This window comes from Nilaparvata lugens, chromosome 11 (genome assembly GCF_014356525.2).
Source record: "Nilaparvata lugens isolate BPH chromosome 11, ASM1435652v1, whole genome shotgun sequence".
NCBI classification, from domain to species: Eukaryota; Metazoa; Arthropoda; class Insecta; order Hemiptera; family Delphacidae; genus Nilaparvata; species Nilaparvata lugens.
In genome coordinates, this window is record NC_052514.1 from 22280145 (window position 1) to 22300947 (window position 20803).

The 20803-nt window shown below is 31.8% G+C and overlaps 1 protein-coding gene across 1 annotated transcript; it reads left to right on the forward strand.

Moving 5' to 3' along the window:
* Positions 1 to 203: 203 nt before the first annotated feature.
* On the forward strand, positions 204 to 13745 carry LOC120353582. Its single transcript, XM_039437860.1, has 3 exons — positions 204 to 598; positions 7456 to 7530; positions 10145 to 13745. The coding sequence occupies exons 1-3, from the start codon at positions 286 to 288 to the stop codon at positions 10213 to 10215; spliced, it is 459 nt and encodes a 152-aa protein (XP_039293794.1). The 5' UTR covers positions 204 to 285; the 3' UTR covers positions 10216 to 13745.
* Positions 13746 to 20803: the final 7058 nt, after the last annotated feature.

Consider the following 20803-nt stretch of genomic DNA (forward strand, 5'->3'; position numbering starts at 1 on the left):
GATTCTGTGAGGTTTTCAAGTATTATGTATTCTGCACTATTTATATGAAATTAAGTAAAAAATAAATAGAAAATTTTATTCTCTAATCACTTTTGAAGAACCAACATAATTAACATGTTGAAATTCTAGTTCAATGTTGTTATCAATTTTTAATATCTAAAATAATGAAATGAGTGGTTCATTACCATATCTTACAGTGACGTTGAATTTGAAAAAGAAATCGAAGAGCTGCCGGAATTGAACTACGACGATTTTATACTAAAGAACAACGAGAAGAAAACGAAGATGGCGAAGCCAAAGAAAACCAGACCATCCAATTCCCTCATGGATTATAAGGGCCTGAAAGCTCCCAAGAAACGACGACAGAATATCAATAATAATAAAGATGAAGATGATTCGGTGGATTCTGATGATTCAGGATCCAATTATATTATCGATACTAGCAAGTGGAGACGATCTGCATTGAAGAACCGTCCAAATATGAGCGGAGAACACCCCGTTGCTACAACTTACACATCCACTGCTGACAATCCAGTAACCAGCAGGATCGAAAACACGTCCTCTCCTCGAGATCAACGCACAACACATCCAGTTTCTGGTAAGTAATGGCACACTTTATGAAATGTTATCAAAATGTCTGCTCTATTATTCCTGTACTATATAAGATACCCTTTATTTATTTTGAATACTTCATAAAAATAACTGATTAATATTATTAATTCATATTCAATTTACACAATAAATTTATATCTATACAATGTGTTCTGAAAAAAGGTGCCCATAAGCCAGGGGGTGATTCTTCACATCGAAAGAAGGAAAAAAATTATTATTAACATAGGTCTGAAAATGGGTGAAAGATTTCGTCTGAATTTCAGCCCCCCTGCACTACGGGTATTTGTTGTCTGTTAGTTAAGACCTTCAAACCTTTAGGTACAGTAATTTTTAAGATATGTGACGAAATACGCGAAACTTGGTTCCGAAAAACAAGTCCCTTTAAGGTTTGAAGCAGATTTACTATATGTTAAATGTAGACTACAATAAACACAAAATATTTTCTCACAGAACTTGTAGAGAAAATTCAATTTCGAAGAGAAAGATGTAGAATAAGTAGGCCTATATAATAGACAAACGCAACCTTGAAAAAATAATCCTTAATCACATACAAAACGCATGAAAAATAGACAAAATCTGTTGAGATCTCTATTTTTCATGCATTTTGTAATTAAGGATTATTTTTTCAAGGTTGAGTTTGTCTATTATAGACTCATTCTACATCTTTCTCTTCGAAATTAAATTTTCTCTACAAGTTCTGTAAGAAAATATTTTGTGTTTACATTTAAAATAGTGAATCTGCTTTAAACCTCAAAGGAACTTGTTTTACAAGACCAAGTTTCACGTATTTCGTCACATATCTTAAAAATTACTGTAGCTAACGGTCTGGAAACGGCTTTATTCAATTTATCAGTTCATCTTCTATATAATAAGAGAGAGTAGGGTTGTGTTTGTGTGTTCGTTTGTTCGCATCAAAACATGTCAACTTGTGGATTGCGTACCGGAAAAAAATCTGGTGTGGTACACTCACACAACTTTCCTTGCTCATATTCGAAACTACGATCAGACTTTTGTATATGTGTATATATAATTGTTTTCAGAGTACTTTTTCCTTTGTGTAAATTGTGAAATTCAATGATTTTTTAGTCGTCATTTTTTTAAAGTCGTCAAAACAGCTGTTCTACAGATGAAATATCTCGACTATGTGTTCTTTTTATGAACAGCTCTACCTACCTACCTCATGCACGAGAAGGAGGTTACAAAGTCCATTTCTCAAGGATGGGGTGGACCCCCCATTAGTTTCCCAGAAAGGAGACTCATGCCAGTTAATAGAGCTGATAAATAACTATACAGAGTATGAATTTGAAAAAAATCGGTCAAGTTATTTTGAAAAAATCGTGAAAAACATGGTTTTTTAGTAATTATCCGCCATTTTTCTCAAGAATATTACGGAGCTCCTGCAATTTTCCAAGGAAAAAACTCATGTCATTTGATAGGACTTATGAATAGCTAGCTACCCATGGCTTGAATTTGAAGAAAATCGTTAGAGCCGTTTTCGAGAAAACCGTGAAAAACCTGGTTTTTGGTCATTATCCGCCATTTTTCTCGAGAATATTACGGAGCTCATGGAATTTTCCCAGAAATGAGACTTATGCTAGTTGATAGGGCTTATAAATAGCTATCCATGATATAAATTTGAAGAAAATCGTTAGAGCCATTTTCGAGAAAAACATGGTTTTTTAGTAATTATCCGCCATTTTTTCCGCCATCTTGAATTGAATTTTATTGAATTTCTTATTGTCGGGTCCTCATGGTATAGGGACCTTAAGTTTAAAATTTCAAGTCGATCGGTTAATTAGGAATGGAGTTATCGTGTTCACAGACATACACACACACACACACACATACACACACACACACATACACACACACAGACCAATACCCAAAAATCATGTTTTTGGACTCAGGGGACCTTGAAACGTATAGAAAACTTGAAATTGGGGTACCTTAATTTTTTTTGGAAAGCAATACTTTCCTTACCTATGGTAGTAGGGCAAGGAAAGTAAAAACGGGAATGATATAGATCTCCAAATTTTGAACATAGATTCTAAAAATATCAATCTCGTGCACCTGGAAGCCCAAATTTCAATTTTCCTTCTAGATTTTCCAGAATGAATGTTCAAATTCATCTATGCTACCGTACATGAAGTTCCATTAGGCTTCATTGTTGCAGCCCAAAGTGTGTTTTTTTATGAGGAGGATCCTTATAATGCTGTTACAAGACTATTATTTTTGAATGCCTGTGTAGCGCAATGGTAAAACGCTAGCTTACGGAGCGATGGTTCCTCGGTTCGAATCCCCGATGCTTCCCAATTTTTTTGTTCTTAATTTTTTCCCTTGTATTATTATCAATTATTTTTTGAAGGAATTTGTTTTCATTACAATTGAACTTGGATTTTATAAAATAATTATTTTTTATGTAAAATTTTGCCACCAGTACAAATGAATTGGACATAGTCTTCATGCTGTAGGCCTATCATTGAATTTCATAAGAAAAACATGAATAGATCACAATAGAATAAGTAATAATTTATATTCTTAAGTTATAATGTAGGCTACTATCATACACGAATTCCCAGTGAAACGAGTATTTTAGGTATTTTGTTTGGAATTGGGAAAACAAAAGGCTGCCTGATTCAAATCGAGGAGGATTCTAATCGAACTAAAATTTATTGATGTATTGGAAAAATCAATATGATTCTGTGAGGTTTTCAAGTATTATGTATTCTTCAGTTTTCTATACTATAATGAAGGAAAGAACTGGCTTATACACGTAAGGAATAGGGAATAAATTATGTTTGACGCATCATCACGTCTGACATATACTCAACTGATTAATTTGAAATTTTGCATATAGATTCTCAATTAACCGAGGATGGTTATTTATGCCTATTTTCAGTTCTTCAAGATTTCATTACGTCAAGTTTTCAATTTGTCATGTTTCCATTTATTGTATAGAAGCAGCTGAACATTTCTTTTAAAAGGGACACTAGATGATAGGTATGATTGGGGATCCTATTCGAATAAAAATAACTAATTTTCTGTCGCATCAAAACCGCACCAATTTCTCAAAACGTTCAAAAGTTATTCTCATTCAAAGATATTGATAAATCATCCATCTATCATTATATCTTTACTATAATAATGGAAAGAGCTGGCTCATACACGTACATGATGTAGGAAAATTATGTTTGACACATCATCACGTCTGAACTACTGGACTGATTGATTTGAAATTTTGCATAAAGATTCTTCATTAACCGAGGATGGTTATAGGCCTATTTTCAAATTTTGAATTTTTTATTACGTCAAGTTTTCATTTTGCAGTTTTAAAATAGACGGGTTACCTACTAGTTTTACATAAAGTAAGCTGAATTTAACATCTTCATTATATTAACAGACAACAAATACCCATAGGGCAGGGTGTGCCGTGCTATGAATTTAGAAAGTTAATTTGGAATTTAGAATTTAGAAGCACACACAATATAACTTAATAAAAGGGATGCTTGATAAACGGTAGTACTAGTACTAGAGAACGGGAATCCAGAAATGTCAAGAGAGACAACGAAATAGAGAGAAGATATCAAATATATTGTCACCTCTTACAGTTAAATTCAACAGTTAATAAAACAAAATGAAGTTACGTCATGAAAACCGAAAATAGAATCACTAAATTTAGAAAATTATCTCTGATATAGCTAATTCGTTAGTAGGTATCCTACTCTGTCTGCTTTACATTGAAAACATCTTAGATTGAATCATGAGAAGCTTAAAGGACTCTAATTTCAGAAAGAAGAATTGAAAGTAATTGAAAGATATTTCTCAGAAGTTAATCATAAATAACAATAAATATTTTAAAAGAAAGATCAGCATAAAATTCAGAAAACTCTTAGAACATTCAGAACACACTTGGAAAATTTTAAAACACTATCAAAATACTATCAAGTGATCATATTATCTATTCTGTATCTTTATAATTATTATGAAAGCAGCAAAGACAAAATATTCCTAAAAATCACATCATGGAATTCTACCTTGGAAAACTATTCAAAAAATATGTGTCATCAAAACAAATTTAGAAAAAAGGTTAGGGTCCTTTTGAAGCTTCGATTCTTCACTACTTTAAGATGAAAATATCATTTACAAAACATTTATGGACCTCTAAACATTTTATAGGCTAATTCAACTCTTAGTAGTTTAATAGATTATAGAATATAAATTTAAAGAAAACTGAAATTCCCAGCTGGATCCTTACAGAGAAAATATGGCCTCACATTTCAATGTAAAGATACAACCGAAAATCTACTATTCAAACGAAATAAACATTTGTAATCTATTAATTCTCAAGTCCTAAATCTCAAAGTTACGATTTAACGAAAAAGTGTCTAATTAAGCACGTTTTAATTGATTAAATGTTTCACGTTTTACCCCCCCCCCCCTTTTTTGAAAGTCTATAGTCACTAAAACCGATCCTGTCCCATCCGGAGTTCCTGGGACGTTTGTTTAATTTGGAAAAAAGTTGTTACCTCAACGCTGTTTCTTCAATTCGAATCTAGGCTCGGTGATTGAGCTCTATAAACGTACAAATGGGACAGGAGACAGCAGACCCCAAGCTTCTAGGACTGCCATCGATTCAGAGGCATCTCAGCGGCTTAAAGACACACGTTCACGAGACATTCATGAACCCGTACATTGATGGACTCGTACATTGACCGCTGTTAGAATAAAAAATAAACTAGGATAAAACAAATTAACTTAACTTCAGTTATATCATAGAATCAACATTATTTAGGTTCTTCCTATATGAAATTCAAATACAAAAAATACTTTCAAATACAAATAGCCATTACTTTTTTATCTTGATTTAATTTGAATTTATTTGTATAAATAAATTCCCTATTACAAAGAGGAGTACATATCCGAGTATTGTAGTTATTTTGTTCAGTCTGTTCTCTCACATAAATTACATATAGTGTAATTTAAAAGATAAATTACATGACAGGTGTTTTCTTCCTAATCAAAATTACCAAAATACTAAAATTACTAATATACTATAAACATCAGTCAATTTAGATTTAAACAACAGTAATTCAAATTAAGGTTAATAGCTTCGTTTTCATAAATAATCTCAAATCAAAAAATCTTAATTCCTTCTAATAGATACAGGCCCAAATCAGTCTCCACTACAATCTACAATAGGGCCAGTTTCCGAGCTCGAGATTTAGCTAAGTTCTAGACTTTAAGCAGCTGGAGTCAAAAAATTGGCTTTCCGAAACGAGGCGTAGTTGCAGTTTTCATGATAATCTTTACTTTATCATTTCTATAATTGGAAACGTTTTTCCTTGACAGAATGAAACATTCCTAAATAATTCAAAATAACTGAAACTTTAAACTATTTTCTCATTATTTTATTTCGTGTTCAATTCTGTAGTTTTTCGAAATTTAATTTAAACGTGGACTGCGACTACGCCCATTTTGGAAAGCCAATTTTCTGACTCCAGCTGTTCAAAGTCTAGAACTTAGCTAAATACCGAGCTCGGAAATCGGCTGAGCAAATAACTAAATAAGGTAAAATATAGCGATAAAGTGCATGCAATTTACATAAGTTGTGAGTATGAGCTCTCTTTAAGTATTAAGCTCATGATTCTCTTCATGGAATTCAAGTCTCACTTTTGGAGAGCACTAGACAGTTCAGTGGGTATTCATCCAGTGTCGAGAGTAGCTATGCCGGGGACTCATGATTGTGTCGAGCGCCTCCTGTATGAATGTCATAATTATCATATCCATACTAGAGGGACGCACGATAGAGTTGAATGCCCCTGCATGGTTGACTCTCAGCTCAGGAATTGTGAGTTCCTCACAAGGTGGGCTTAGCTTGTTAAGCTCATAATATCTGTTTGTGAATTAATTCTGTGTTAATGAATTAAATGTATATGAAAAAAATATTTTGAATGGAAAAGTGATTCGACAAAAGTTGGCTTTCTCTGATCTGAGTCGTAGAGATAACAATGGATGAAACAGAATACGTCAAATTCAAGAGTAGGCCTGAAGTAATACGATTACAACTAATCTTTTAGTTGATTGATGATGAGGTGATTTAGCAAGTAGTAACTAGCAATAAGCATTGTAACTGGGCTCCCTGTAGGCCTACCTACCTATTGCGTTTCAAATGGTGAATAGTGAATGATATTGAATTTCGGGAAAATTCACATTCATTTCCATGGAATTTTAAAATCAAGTAAAATTTGACAATGCTAAATTACTTCATTTCTCTCTGATCAATAAAAAGTTCTGTGACATATATCTGAATCAATTTGTGATTTTAATAACAATCATAATTCTATGCTATCAATTCATCAGTGGAAGATTCACTGCAAACTGGCAGCAGCCAGCATTAGTTGAATGTGAAGCATTTTGGTGTTATTCACTTCATGAAGTGTCTGCAAAGGAACAACCAAGGGAACAACAAAGGGATAATTGCACTCCATATTTACATAAATGGTTAAACTCTATTCTACTGGAAATTGAGTGAATTATTACTCAATAAATAGGCCATCTTATTAGTTAAAAGAAATCAAGATTAAAAACCCCTGAAAATTTGGTCATATATTTTTCAACCTCACTGTAGTATGAGGTGTATCCATACAAACTCATGGTCGTATTTCTTGAGTCGCTTCTAGGGATATATTATATGCCCATCACAGAGGTTTTTGTGGCTACGCCACTGATTCTGCTCAACTGAGATTATTAATATTACAGTACTTTAGGGTGTATTTCTCTCTTACAGTTCTTCATGGTTATTTGTCAATACAGTTTTTCTATACATTATTTTCATTTTTTCAGGCAGTTGTAAGAGAAAAATTCCCAGAGAAAGAATTATTCATCGCCAACCTCTCCAACCTGAAGCTAGTAACGGAAGTAAGTACGCTGAATTGAAATATATTCTCTTCCATACTTGTTAACAATTTTTCAGTCAATTGAAAATACATGAACATGATGTATAATTAGAAATTTAATGGTAAGTGGTGGGAGACTCTTCAACACTAAGTTACTCGTAATTCCCAAGAAAGTTTATTCTTATTATCTTGTAGAATCATACAATTTATGGTATTTAATAGAAAAACCTGGACAATTTTTCGTATTGTATTTGATTGATGAACTTTTTAATTAACAATATTCGATCACTTATAGAATCAAAAAGCGAGAGGAAGAATAAGAAGAGAAAAAAGAAGAAGATACAATCTTTCTAAAAGATCAGAAATATTTTTTCTGAAGCAACAAAATACATAATGTTTTCTATGCTTTGATAAGTCACAGAGCATGAACGGCAAAAAATGTTTGACTCTTACTGGAGTGAGGAAAAGACTGTATATGTTAAGAGACAGTTTATATCATCATGTGTTGAAAGCTAGAGTACACGTAAGATCCAGGAAAATAAATGAAAATTCTACTAAATCAAAAGATAATTCACTACTCTACTATTTTACAGTAAATATGAATCGACTTCGCGTGAATAAGGTCATGTTTTTGAACATACTTTCAGTTTCTAGCATGGTAGTGATCAATATGTTAATAAAACTTGAACCAGAGGGCTTAGTACAAGAAGATAAAAGATGTAGGCAATAAAACTCCTGATCCTGATGGAATCATAAACATTGTCAAACAAAATATTCCTCCTTTCCCTTAATATGAGAGTCATCACTCAAGAGAGAAGAGTGGGAGGAAATATTTGGGCACAGAGCTAACCATAGAAAAATGGATGAATTTTGATATGGATGACTGTAATGATAAGAAAATCTCGTGTGGCGCACTCACACAACTTTCCTTGCCATTATGAAAATTTCCATACCTCTTGAGGTCCCCTGAGTTCAAATAAGTGGTTTTTGGGCAAAGTAAGTAGACAGTCTACTAACTTTGGTTTTTGGGTATTGGTCTGTATGTGTAAATTTTTCGTTTAAATGGTATCTGAAGCCTGATAATTGAAAATCTAAAATCAAACTTTGCATAGATGGGGTGGATCCACTGAAATTTTAACATACTTTGGCCGTTAATAGAGCTTATTAATGACTATTTTAGGTACCGGTATCAATTTGATCAAAATCGTTGGAGCCGTTTTTGAGAAAATCGCGAAACCCCGGTTTTTGACATTATTTTCGCCATTTTAGCCGCCATATTGAATTGCATTTGATCGAAATTGTTTTTGTCGGAACCTTATAGTGTAAGGACCTTAAGTTCCAAATTTCAAGTCATTCCGTTAATTGAGAGATGAGATATCGTGTACACAGACATACAATCATACACACACATATACATAAAGACCAATAGCCTACCCAAAAACCATTTTTTTGGACTCAGGGGACCTTGAAACGTATAGAATTTTAGAAATTGGGGTATTTTAATTTTTTTGTAAAGCAATACTTCCCTTACCTATGGTAATATGCAAGGAAAATAAAAACAAAGCAACACAAATTTGAGAGGCAAAAAACATTTTGTCCACCACATGAATTTCAAAATTCAATAAAATAAAAATTAGATAGATTTCTGGATTCGTGATGAGATATATTGATGAAGACTATTTATGCAACATTGTAGTGGTGTGATGTTGCTGTCAACTTTTCTCTCAATTTCCACTAATTGCTTTTTGAAGTTGAAAAAAAGTTGTAAACTGCTCTCCTGAAAAATTAGGAAATTGGACATAGTGTCTTGTGCCTCCGAGGTACAGAAATTATTAGTCAATGATTTTATAAAATATTCAACATAAATTTATTGGTTATTTCTTTATTATTTATTACTTTTTATTATTATTTAAAGGTATGAATGATGGTCTAGGGACAACACATAATTTAGAATTTCGAAAAACGAACAATATGGAAAAATAAATAGAAATTGGAACGATACCCATACAGTTGATAGGTGTAAAAAATATAATTCAGAAAAAGTGGAAGGCTTTTTCTACTAGCTGGCTGGAGGGGAGACTAGAATGCTAGCCCCACTTCTACCTCTGCTCAGCGTTTTTACTCTGTCAGCCAAAACTGTCAGATCAGCTTTTAGTTTTTTAAAAGTGAAAAATTTGATTCTCTTCATAAAAATGAAACTGTTATGTTTAGGGTTTGTCAAGCCTTCTGGTTCATGAAAATACAAAACAAAATCTGAGAGGGTATGGGCTACTAAATTCTAAATAATTCAACAAATAATAATATTTTGAGGGCCCTGAAGATATTAAAAGAGACAATTTAGAATTATAAGTATTATAATTAGAATTAGAATTATAATTTACTCTACATATTTCTTGAATGCTGGGCTATGAATGTCATCAGAATATTCCACCCAATTTCCAGTAGCAAAGAGTTCAACTATTTCTGTAAATATGGAGTGGCATTATCCCTCATTTATTTCTGTGGATGGATCTGGCTGGATCATGTTGTATGATAATGGCAAATCGATCATATTGTTGGAATATTTTGTTTTTGGAATATATTATTGTTGGAATAAAAAGCAATGAACAATTTTTGTTTGGTTGTTACTTTTGCAGACACTTCAAGAAGCTTTGATGAAGAAGCAGCATTGGCACTAATTGCTTTTTCGGAAGCAACATTCAATTAGTCACTAAAGATACTGTACCAGCAGAATCTATTTTCCAATTATGGAAACAACGATTTAAAGTCATGGCATAAATGTCAGCTTTCTTCTTCTTCCTGCCTGGAATGCTCTCGAGTCTCTTCGAGCTGATTTCAGCTTTTAACTGATAACTTCAGCTTTATGTGGTTTGGATCGATCGTGTGTGAGTTAATTTCTTAATATAGGGGCACCAAGCTTCGCTCGTTATTGTTATTTATTTAAAAAGAATCCATATAACCACATAACAATATAAATTTATACAGATATTGCTCGCTTAATATAATTGGATTATAGGAGAGGAATATATTTAATATATTAAAAATATTCATCATCAATGATTGATGAGCAGTTAGGTTTTTCAATGAAGCTACGTACCTAAAGACTGGAAATGCTTTAAAATTGACTAGAAATCATTGAAATCAATAGTTTATCTTTATATCAGAAGAGTATAACTCTATTTTTTCAAATACCAGAACCAATTCATTTTTAATAAAAAATAATGTATTTCTGACTATATGCCTACACACGTTCTTGCTCATAATTTCTTGTTCAATTCCTAGGAATACGGTATCGTAGAATTTGTTTTGATAATTTTTATAAAATATTTTTCAACAGTTTACTATTCATAGGATAAATTACATATTATTATGAAAAATTCTATATTTACCGTATTTCTAATAAGAAATTTGAATACTAAATTCCATCATTTACATGACTGAATGTGGAGATACTCCCACATTTCTATACTTGATTAAATAGTTATGATATTTTACTATTCTCGTATTATTATTGAACCCATTTATCATATTTGAATAATATAATAAATTGCTTTTTTGAAGAGAAGAATTTTAGAAGCCTCTTCAAAATAAAAACTATTATAACTCACAGTAACGCTTTTCAATTTTAATAGAGATTCTAACGTTTAAATAGATCATTTATCTAGCTTACAAAGTAATGTTTCACAAATTTCAACTCATTAACTTTTGGAACGTTATAAAATTTGATTTGATGACAGAATATTATATTATATCAACTTATAGATTATATTTTTATTCTTTGTAGTTAAAAATATGGTAGCTTAGAGAAACATGTTTCTCTTCTTCAATACTCTAGTCTTATTTTATAATATTATATAGAAAATATAATTATACATTTTCTTGTATTAAATTCCCCATTATCCTGTGAATAACGAACACTCATCATTTTCAAATAAGCCTACGAAAAAACTAATTTTATTGATTGAGGCATTTTATCGAGCAGGTCGCTCATTTCATAATAGATTACGATTTTATTCAATAATATTGGAAGGGAATTGTCTATGGATTAGCCTAAATGATATTTCTACTTTTTAATATTTTATACTTTTATAATTATGATTATATTCATTGTTTACATAGACATATATTAATTTATAGTTATCCACTTATACTTATCTATATTTAAAAATGACTTTTACAACGGCTCACGAAACTATAATAAAGTATTTTTGCACTTCGACTGAAATAGCTCATTGAGGATTTATAAAACACTCATTAACAATACTTTGTATTCTAAAACTGTGGAGATTTATACTTATGTGTATTTCTTGAGAAAACTTGGAAACAAAAGGTTTCAACGAATTAATACATTTTTTAAGAAGCTTAGACAATTGAAACATAGAAATCGGAGAACAATCAAAGATTATACACCTGAAAGTTGCTGGAGAAATGAAAAATAATCTGAAACACTTTAGAAACATGAAGCAATTTCAGCTATTTCTCTATATGCAAGTGGATGTATCCCACTTCTCAAAATAGTTTAAATTGAAATATGTTGTATAGCATGGACTTGAAATAATATGAGAAGATCATACTATTATATCTATAGAGTGATCTCTACACATCTTGAATTTTACAATATATAGAATTCTTGATAATTATACATAAAATATTAAGGTCTAGTTATTGTTTTAGATGTCTATAATAATCATATTGTTGTATTTGTAAATGTTGTTATATAAAACATATTCTATAACATTCCAATGCCAATAGAAATGTAATTAAAGTTTCATAACAGAAAACTCACAAAGACGTTGCTCAAGCAATATTCTAAAAAAATATATATATAATGTTATGATAATCAAACCCTATTAATTATTAATCAAACTAGAATTCTAAGTTCTACAATCAGACTGTTACAGTGATGATTATTTTGATGTCAGAACACATTACTGATTACTAAAACTCTGAAGTTCTTAAATAACCGCATCTTGATTCTCATTCACAAAGAGTTAGAATACCGTATTTTCTGGTATTGGAAGGAATGTATTATCTATCTAATCCATGTATAATGTGAATAATGTAAACTAATGTGTTCATTTAGTTCAACTCAATAAGAGTATATTAAATATTATTGTATTATTTGCTCAACTCTTGGAGCAATTATCTTCAGGATAACTATAATATATTCAATGTTAAAATTATCTAGGGTAGGCGGGAAAAGTGTATGTCAAAAAATATTTTTGTGGGAAATGCAATAGAAAAAACAACTTTTCTACATCCATGAACTCAAAATTTGCTTACAATTTAGTTTCTTAGTTCTTTTTAAAATGAAAAAGATACCATGACTCATTCTATTAAACCCCAAAGATTATTGACTCTTGTACTACTTAAACCAAAACTTATTTGTCATTTCTTGCGTGAAAATTCAAAACTTCTGTTCAACTCCAATCCAAATATTGGCCTTCTAGCCCAAGAGCTTTTTACGAAGAGCTTTTTACAGGATGCCTGAAAAACCACAGATTTTTGGTTCCTTTTCTAATTATTTGATATTTTTGCCAAATCGAGCCATCAGACAAAAAAAAAACACTCGCCTTTTTTAAGATTAATAATATTTCGAATAAAATGAAATAATCCGGAGCTCTCTATCTTCATTGTGTGCTAAGTTACAGTTTTTTCAAAAATGAGTGGAATTTTCGGAAATTTGGAGGAAATTCCGTTTCCTATTCTTCGATGGTTCTGATAGTATAACTGGACTCAGCTTTTATTTCATTTATCCACTTGTCATGTATAGTAATAAATACCATATAGACATTGTCAAAATTCATCTTCTCTCTGCAATCTATTGGAAAAGGCAGGAGGCAGCGACATATTCCTTTGGTAGATTACCGGTACTAATCCACTTAGGTATTTTACGCATAGAATCAAATTGACCTATTATGTTAGTGCCAGGTTGTAGATAATTTCCCGCCCACCCTAGACATTATGTGACTGCACTCTTTATAACTTACTATAAAAATAAAAAAATATACGTTGTAAATAATAGGGTATTTGTGTGATTGTCACGCTTACTGTAACTATATCCGCTATAGGCCTATTGTAAACAAATATTTATCATCTTAATGATGATGTTCATTGTTTTTTCATCATCAATTTATTCAAATAATATTATATATAATATTATATTGCATATATACATAAATATATTAACCATCAAGTAGCTCAGTAGAAAACAATTACCGGTATTTGAAAATATATTTTCTACTAGCCGTCAGGCTCGCTTCGCTCGCCATATCCGTCTAGCCAGGGGGCTTCGCCCCCTGGACACCCGACTGGATCGTCCAAGAATGAGATCAGCAGGCTCGCTTCGCTCGCCTGCATTTTTCATTTGAGCATTTTTATCATATGTTAGGACAATCCAGTCGGGGGTCCAGACTAAACGTCTGGCTAAACGGATATGGCGAGCGAAGCGAGCCTAACGGCTAGTAATATAATATTCCCAGGATTGAAGTAGCAGTGCCCAATCAATTTTTCCGCGATAAATGTATTTAAATCTTCAACTTGATGCCAACCTAACAAAGTCAACTCAACTTAATGCCAACCTGACAAAATTATTAATTTAGTTGCCAGTTAACAACTGTTTCGAAGAGGTACTCTATCTAGATTATAGTTCTATAGTAACATATGATATGGAAATTTCAATTATAATTAAGAGATTGGGAGAAGAAGAATATACATGCTAAAAGACGAACTTTAAACCCTTAAGAACAACCCTTAGAGTTAAAATATTGCCAAAAGATTTCTTAGTGCGCCTCTAAAGGGCCAACTGAACATACCTACCAAATTTGAACGTTTTTGGTCCGGTAGATTTTTAGTTATGCGAGTGAGTGAGTGAGTGAGTGAGTGAGTGAGTGAGTGAGTGAGTGAGTCAGTCAGTGAGTGAGTGCCATTTCGCTTTTATATATATAGATAGAAGATAGATAGATAGATTCATATTGATTATCATCCAGTGGAACGGTCGTTCCACCCCCCGTCACCCACCTGATCTATGCAAATCATAAAATTGAAAAGACCGACGCCATTTTAATATTTCCGTATATAATAATTGACAATGGGTCGATATTATTTTATATTAGAATCAGTTGGTAATTGTGAATTATTTTGATTCAGAAGGTTTAAATGAGTGGATGAAAAAAATATATTTTCAAATAAATTGCAGGAATTGATGATAAGCACCTAAGTTTTTGAATAGGATCATCGATTGTCATATATTATATTATTCATTATTAAAATTTATTTTACTTCTCAAGATGAGTTTATAGAATGGATGTTTTAAAAATCTGATAGTTATCTATTCAATATAATTTTATTATTATTATACCATATCTGATGTAAGTACCTATAGTTATAAGATGGTATGATATAGATGTATTACTATATAGTTCATGGAAGTGAGAATTTATTCACTAAATAATATAATATGTACTCTATTATTCAGTCGTATATTCCTAGATTTTTCATGATTCTACCCTTTTATAGATGGCTAATACTAGCATAATTACAGTGCTAGTAATTTGCATGAAACTTATATCCTTTCACTTCGCACTCTTTACTTTTTATATGTTTGTAATTGAATAGTTGATGTAAAATAAAATATTAAAGCAGATTCTTCACTCGAATTATTGAAACTTGCGTATTGAAAGAATTAACGGTGGCAAAGATTTTCATGCTGGTCCAGTAAACTTCATAAACTTATACAGTACTTCTTTTTTCATACATTAAATATATCAGGACTAAATGCATTTACGCACAGATAGGCCTACTATGAGCTTAGAAAGCTAAGCCCACCTTGTGTGGGACTCATGAGCTGAGAGTCAACCATGCAGGGGCATTCAACACTGTCGTGCCCCCAGTATGGATAGGATATGATAGCCATATAGGAGGCGCTCGGCACTGTCATGAGTCCCTGGCAAAGCCAATCTCAGCACTGGATGAATACCGATATGGTACCCACTGAACTGCCTACTAATCCCCAAAAGTAAGACTGGGATTCGCATGGAGAGAAGCATGCTAAATTTGTACTTCTGGAACTTCATAAAGATTCATGAACTCGTACTTGCGTTCAGTACAAAGTAGTTGAGTTTCAAAGCAGACAGCATTCTTACTGTTATATCCCTACATTATATACTATAAAAATATATGAAATATACAGTAAATTCAGAGAAAGTGTTCATAATTATAACATTTAGAAAAAAATAAACTCTGAAACTTCACTTCACTGTAACATATTTCAATACTGTAGAGCTACTTGATATGCTAATTAATAAAACATAATTCCATAGTACCCTTTTGGTTTTAAAACTTTTTTACATAAGACAAAACTATACTAGTTTCGGCATTTCCAATCAATTTCCATGTTTTTTTTAATCCATTTCAAGCTCCTGCATGGCTTTATAGCCATCTCAATTAATAGGCTGCAAAAAACCAAACAACATCCATGTAACCAGAGATGTGAATTTATTATCTTTTGCCTAAAAATATGAAGGAGATAGAAAGACTAAACGAACTTTGAAAGAATAACTCCTGATCAGTCCGCTGAACTCTTTAGATTATTTCTCAGCGGGGCCTGTTTAAGAATAAGAAATTATTTATGATAAGTCCCTCGTCCTAGTGATGTAGGTGGTGATTTGAAAAGAAAATGGATGAATTCAGAGTAAAGTGGCAATAACCAATAATTCACGTTGATTGAGACAAAGTACTTCACATAAGTATTTTAATAAGTTTGGGATGAATAGCCTATTATTATTAAATGATAACTTTGGAAATAAAAGTTAGAAAGTGAAAATACATTACCGGTACAGTGAAAATATTGACAAAGAGCCATTTAAGTTTTTTGTAAAGCCAGTAGTATGCAGTATGAAAACAGAGTAATATATAAACAGAGCATAAATAAACTGATATGTCTTGATATCTAGAAAATGATATGGTTAGAATATACTGACATAAAACATTAAAACGAATGATATATCATATTCTACAAAGTTTATGTGCTTGTTCTAACGTAGGCATACCTTATGGTGAAATCTGAAGTGAGTAAATAAACAAGTGTGACGGTGAAAGAAAACTAACACTCTTTGTATGATAAACTGCACGTCGAAAGTTTTCTAAAGAATTTTCGTAGGTCTCATTTATTACTCTACACAGTAGACTCTATAGTGAGGTCCACATTATAATGGCAGTGTACGATTGATAATACTGTTGCTGTCCTTTTGTATCATACAACAAAACAGATACCACTATCTCTCTCTCGTTTTGCAATGTTGTCTATTTGCCAGAATATTTTATTTTTACTTTTGACAGTGACTGTACAAAAGTGAACAAACAATATTCTCAGCCGCCATGTTTTTTTTCTTCATTCTATCCAAATACTTGAGTATACAAGTCGTATAATTGATTTAAAATGTATTTTTGGAACAATGAAATAATTTTTAGACATTACCGTATGAGAAACAAAAATTAAAATACCTGAAAAGACATTTTAAAAGTTGATAACTAACCATCCTAGACTTCATCCATGCTTCAGTTAGCCTACCCGTATAGGTTAGACCTATTCGTACCGGTATAAAAATATTAAAAAGTCATTTCAGAATTAATCCATAGAAATTACTTATTTTTGAATAGAATTTCTATTATTTTTAAAGGAAATTGGAATAAAATATCTACCAAATAACTCAATTTCTGTTGTTTTGAAATTCAGATTGTTGTATCACAGCAAATTATGAAAAAATATAATTTTCTTGATCAATTTGACATTAAATTGATTATCTTATCAAGGAAATAATAATTATTATTAGATTAAATTTAATGGGATGAATTGAGTAACAGCTTTGTACAGTCAGTGGCAAAACGGAGAGACTTGGCAACGTTTTTCTCCTATCTTTCTTCACTGCCATTATAACGTGGACCTCAATATAGATTCTAACTCATATGAAATACATTTCCATTCAAAATCAACTCACATTATACTAGTAGTTCTGTGAACAGTAGACCTTGCGCAGTTATAACGACGTCCCAAACCATAAGAGCATCCACACTGATACACTAACTATTTATTTGATCAGATCATGCTTACACATCAAGAATTATAATTATCACATAACGCTTTCCGGAATTTAGCGGGAGAAAACCAGAACCCAGAAGACATCTAGGCGCCCAGACGAGCTGTTATAAGTTCTTTGCATCCTATTTTTTAATAGTGCATGAAAATTGCATTCAATGAGGCATGCAATTTATAGTCTACACAGCTGTTAATTTTTTACCAAGTTACATTGAGATTGCCGTGCTACCAATTTCTCCTAAATAGGTTGGATAGCATTTCACACCTATTAACCTACAGGAAGTTATCGGCTCCAAAGTGGTAGATTCTTGATAAACTATGAATGGATCTATCGCCTATGAATGAGAAATCCAGTTTTCAGAGCAAACCAACTTATAATCTTCAGAAGAATTTTGGCAATATACAACACAAATCCACAATACAATACCTTACACACTTAAACATCCTAGCATCATTACAAGCTAAAATACTTATCCAGTTTATATAGTTGAAAACAATGGCTATAGGCTTGTATACACACAAAACAATTTTATACAAAATTAGAACACCATAAAACTGTTCAAAACTCAATTTAAAACATTATAAATTTCAATTAAACAGAAAAATATTCAGAGAGCACAAAACACTTTCCATAGCCAGCCACCATTTTTTTAGAGAAGAACAAGCACAAAGTACAGAGCAAAGACCACACCTCAAAATCAGTGTCAACGTTATGGACACGTCATTGATATTAAATTCCAAAAAATTATAAATCACAAGTTTAGAATTTACATTTTATATTTGTTCTCAATAAAACTTTATTTCGAAACTGTTATTTTAAATTTATATATCCTCTATATTATAATTTTTTATTAATTCTGTTTCTCTGTTTCGGTGATACCATGGAATGCAACACAATTATTTACGATAAATTCTCAGTTAAAAAGTTGTCCGCATATCGATTACTCTGATATTTACTATCAAGTTTTATAGATCTCGAATTGAAGATTCGATTTTAATCGAGAAAAAATGTAATATTACAAATACCCCCCTCTTGACATAAAAAATTTTACTGTTTGAGAATTTAAAGAAAAAAAAAATTACATTGAAACAAATGGAAATTGTTGAAATTAAATTTGAGAACAGTAACAATTTTTTCTATAAAAACATTACATGTCAACTATAATTGAAAATTATTATAAAAATTCATCAATAGCATTTGTTATACGTTTCCGAACAATATTTCAAAGTATAGAATATCAAAATTACTTTTGATTTAGCTTCATAATTTAAGGAAAATATCTCAACGGAAAGTTTAATATATATAAAGAATAGTTTTTGAAATTGCACATGAATTTAATAGATAGAAAAATTCAATTTTTTATTGCATAAAAAAAATTTAGTATGTTGAACAAAAATTTTTTTTTTAAATGAATTGATGAATTGTTACATTTAATTTTCACATAAAATTTCAATAAATCAAAAAATGTTCATTTCTTTCACTATTGATGCAGTTGATTTTATCAATGCAAATTTTGGAAAACAGTCCGTTAAGGCACTCAGTATGAATTTCAGTTAAGTGTGACTCCAGTGTGATGACATCAGTGTTGGGCTGATCCGAATACTTGTAGTGTTGGGCTGATCTGGATGCACGTAGTGTTGGGCTGATACTTGTAGTCGACTGATGCATACCAAACTCGATACAGGTGACATCTCAGTTAGCATTGCCTCATGCTTGTAGTAGACGGCTGCATACCAAACTCGATACAGGTGACATCTCAGTTAGCATTGCCTCATGCTTGTAGTAGACGGCTGCATACCAAACTTGATACAGAGTCACATAAATTTTGTATCATATAATTATACAATGTACATTTCAGGCTTAAAATGACAATGTAATTCGTTTTTTGGAAAAGAGATAGACGCTGCATACAGGTTTAACTTAGGTGAGGATTAATTTAGGTAAGGTTTGGTTTTTTGATATTTTCAGATTTCAAGGTTTAGAGTTCTGCATACAGGAATAATTTAGGAGAGGATTTTTTGAATCAATTCTTTCATGATACTGTGACTGTTATTCTGAATTCAAAGTTGTGAATGTGAACATGGGTGGCAATTACCTCCAGGTAATGTGATAGTGTTGAAGTTTGAGTTACATGGTCAGCAATAGGCATTGGCATTGTCATTGGCGTATGCTTTGGTGTGTCGGCATTGGCGTCGGCATTGTCGTAGGCATTGGCATCAACATTGGCGCAGACATTGGCATCGTCGCAGGCATCGGCGTAGACATCAACATAGATATTGGCATTGGCATTGGTGTAGACATCAGAGCAGATATTGGCATAGACATTGGTGTAGTTATTGGTGTTGACATTGGCATAAGCATCAGCGTAGATATTGGCGTAGTTATTTGTGTAGATATTGGTGTTGGCATTGGCATCGACATTGGCGTAGTTATTGGCGTTGACATTGGCATAAGCATCAGCGTAGATATTGGCGTAGTTATTTGTGTAGATATTGGTGTTGGCATTGGCATCGACATTGGCGCAGGCATTGGCGTAGACATTGGTGTAGTTATTGGTGTAGATATTGGTGTAGATATCGGCGTAGTTATTGGTGTAGATATTGGTGTAGATATTGGCGTAGATATCGGCGTAGTTATTGGTGTAGTTATTGGCATTGGCATTGGTGTAGTTATTGGCATTGACATCGGTGTAGTTATTGGCATTGACATTGGCATAAGCATCAGCGTAGATATTGGTGTAGTTATTTGTGTAGATATTGGTGTTGGCATTGGCATCAATATTGGCGCTGATAGTTAATTAATGAGTCACACTAGTTCGAAAATCACCCAAATGTTCTTAACACTCTTCATAGCGTTCACTTGTTGCTGATTTCGAGATTCACGTGATAATTATTTCGATGTTAATGTCCACGCTGTACCTGTTATCTTAAAATGCTTATAAACTAAAAAGAAAATTTTTATTAGGCTACCAATACATCTAATACACATGAAAATTATTTCTAAGTATATAATCAATATAAAAATGTAATAACAATATAATTTGTTAACATCTTATTATACAGTCAGCAATACATATATTGTGAAATTTGGAGACATCAATTACAAAATTTTAATAAAAAAAATTCATATTCATTTATTCACTGTTCAAATAACAAAATTTAATCCATTCTTCAAAATTTAGAACATAAACAAATACAT

What these genes read in the sequence shown, in the direction of transcription:
- LOC120353582 (XM_039437860.1), top strand. Translation starts at nt 286, where the DNA reads ATGGCGAAGCCAAAGAAAACCAGACCATCCAATTCCCTCATGGATTAT. An exon ending in CACAACACATCCAGTTTCTG is followed by an intron (nt 599 to 7,455) that starts GTAAGTAATGGC and finishes TCATTTTTTCAG; the next exon opens with GCAGTTGTAAGAGAAAAATT. An exon ending in ACCTGAAGCTAGTAACGGAA is followed by an intron (nt 7,531 to 10,144) that starts GTAAGTACGCTG and finishes TTACTTTTGCAG; the next exon opens with ACACTTCAAGAAGCTTTGAT.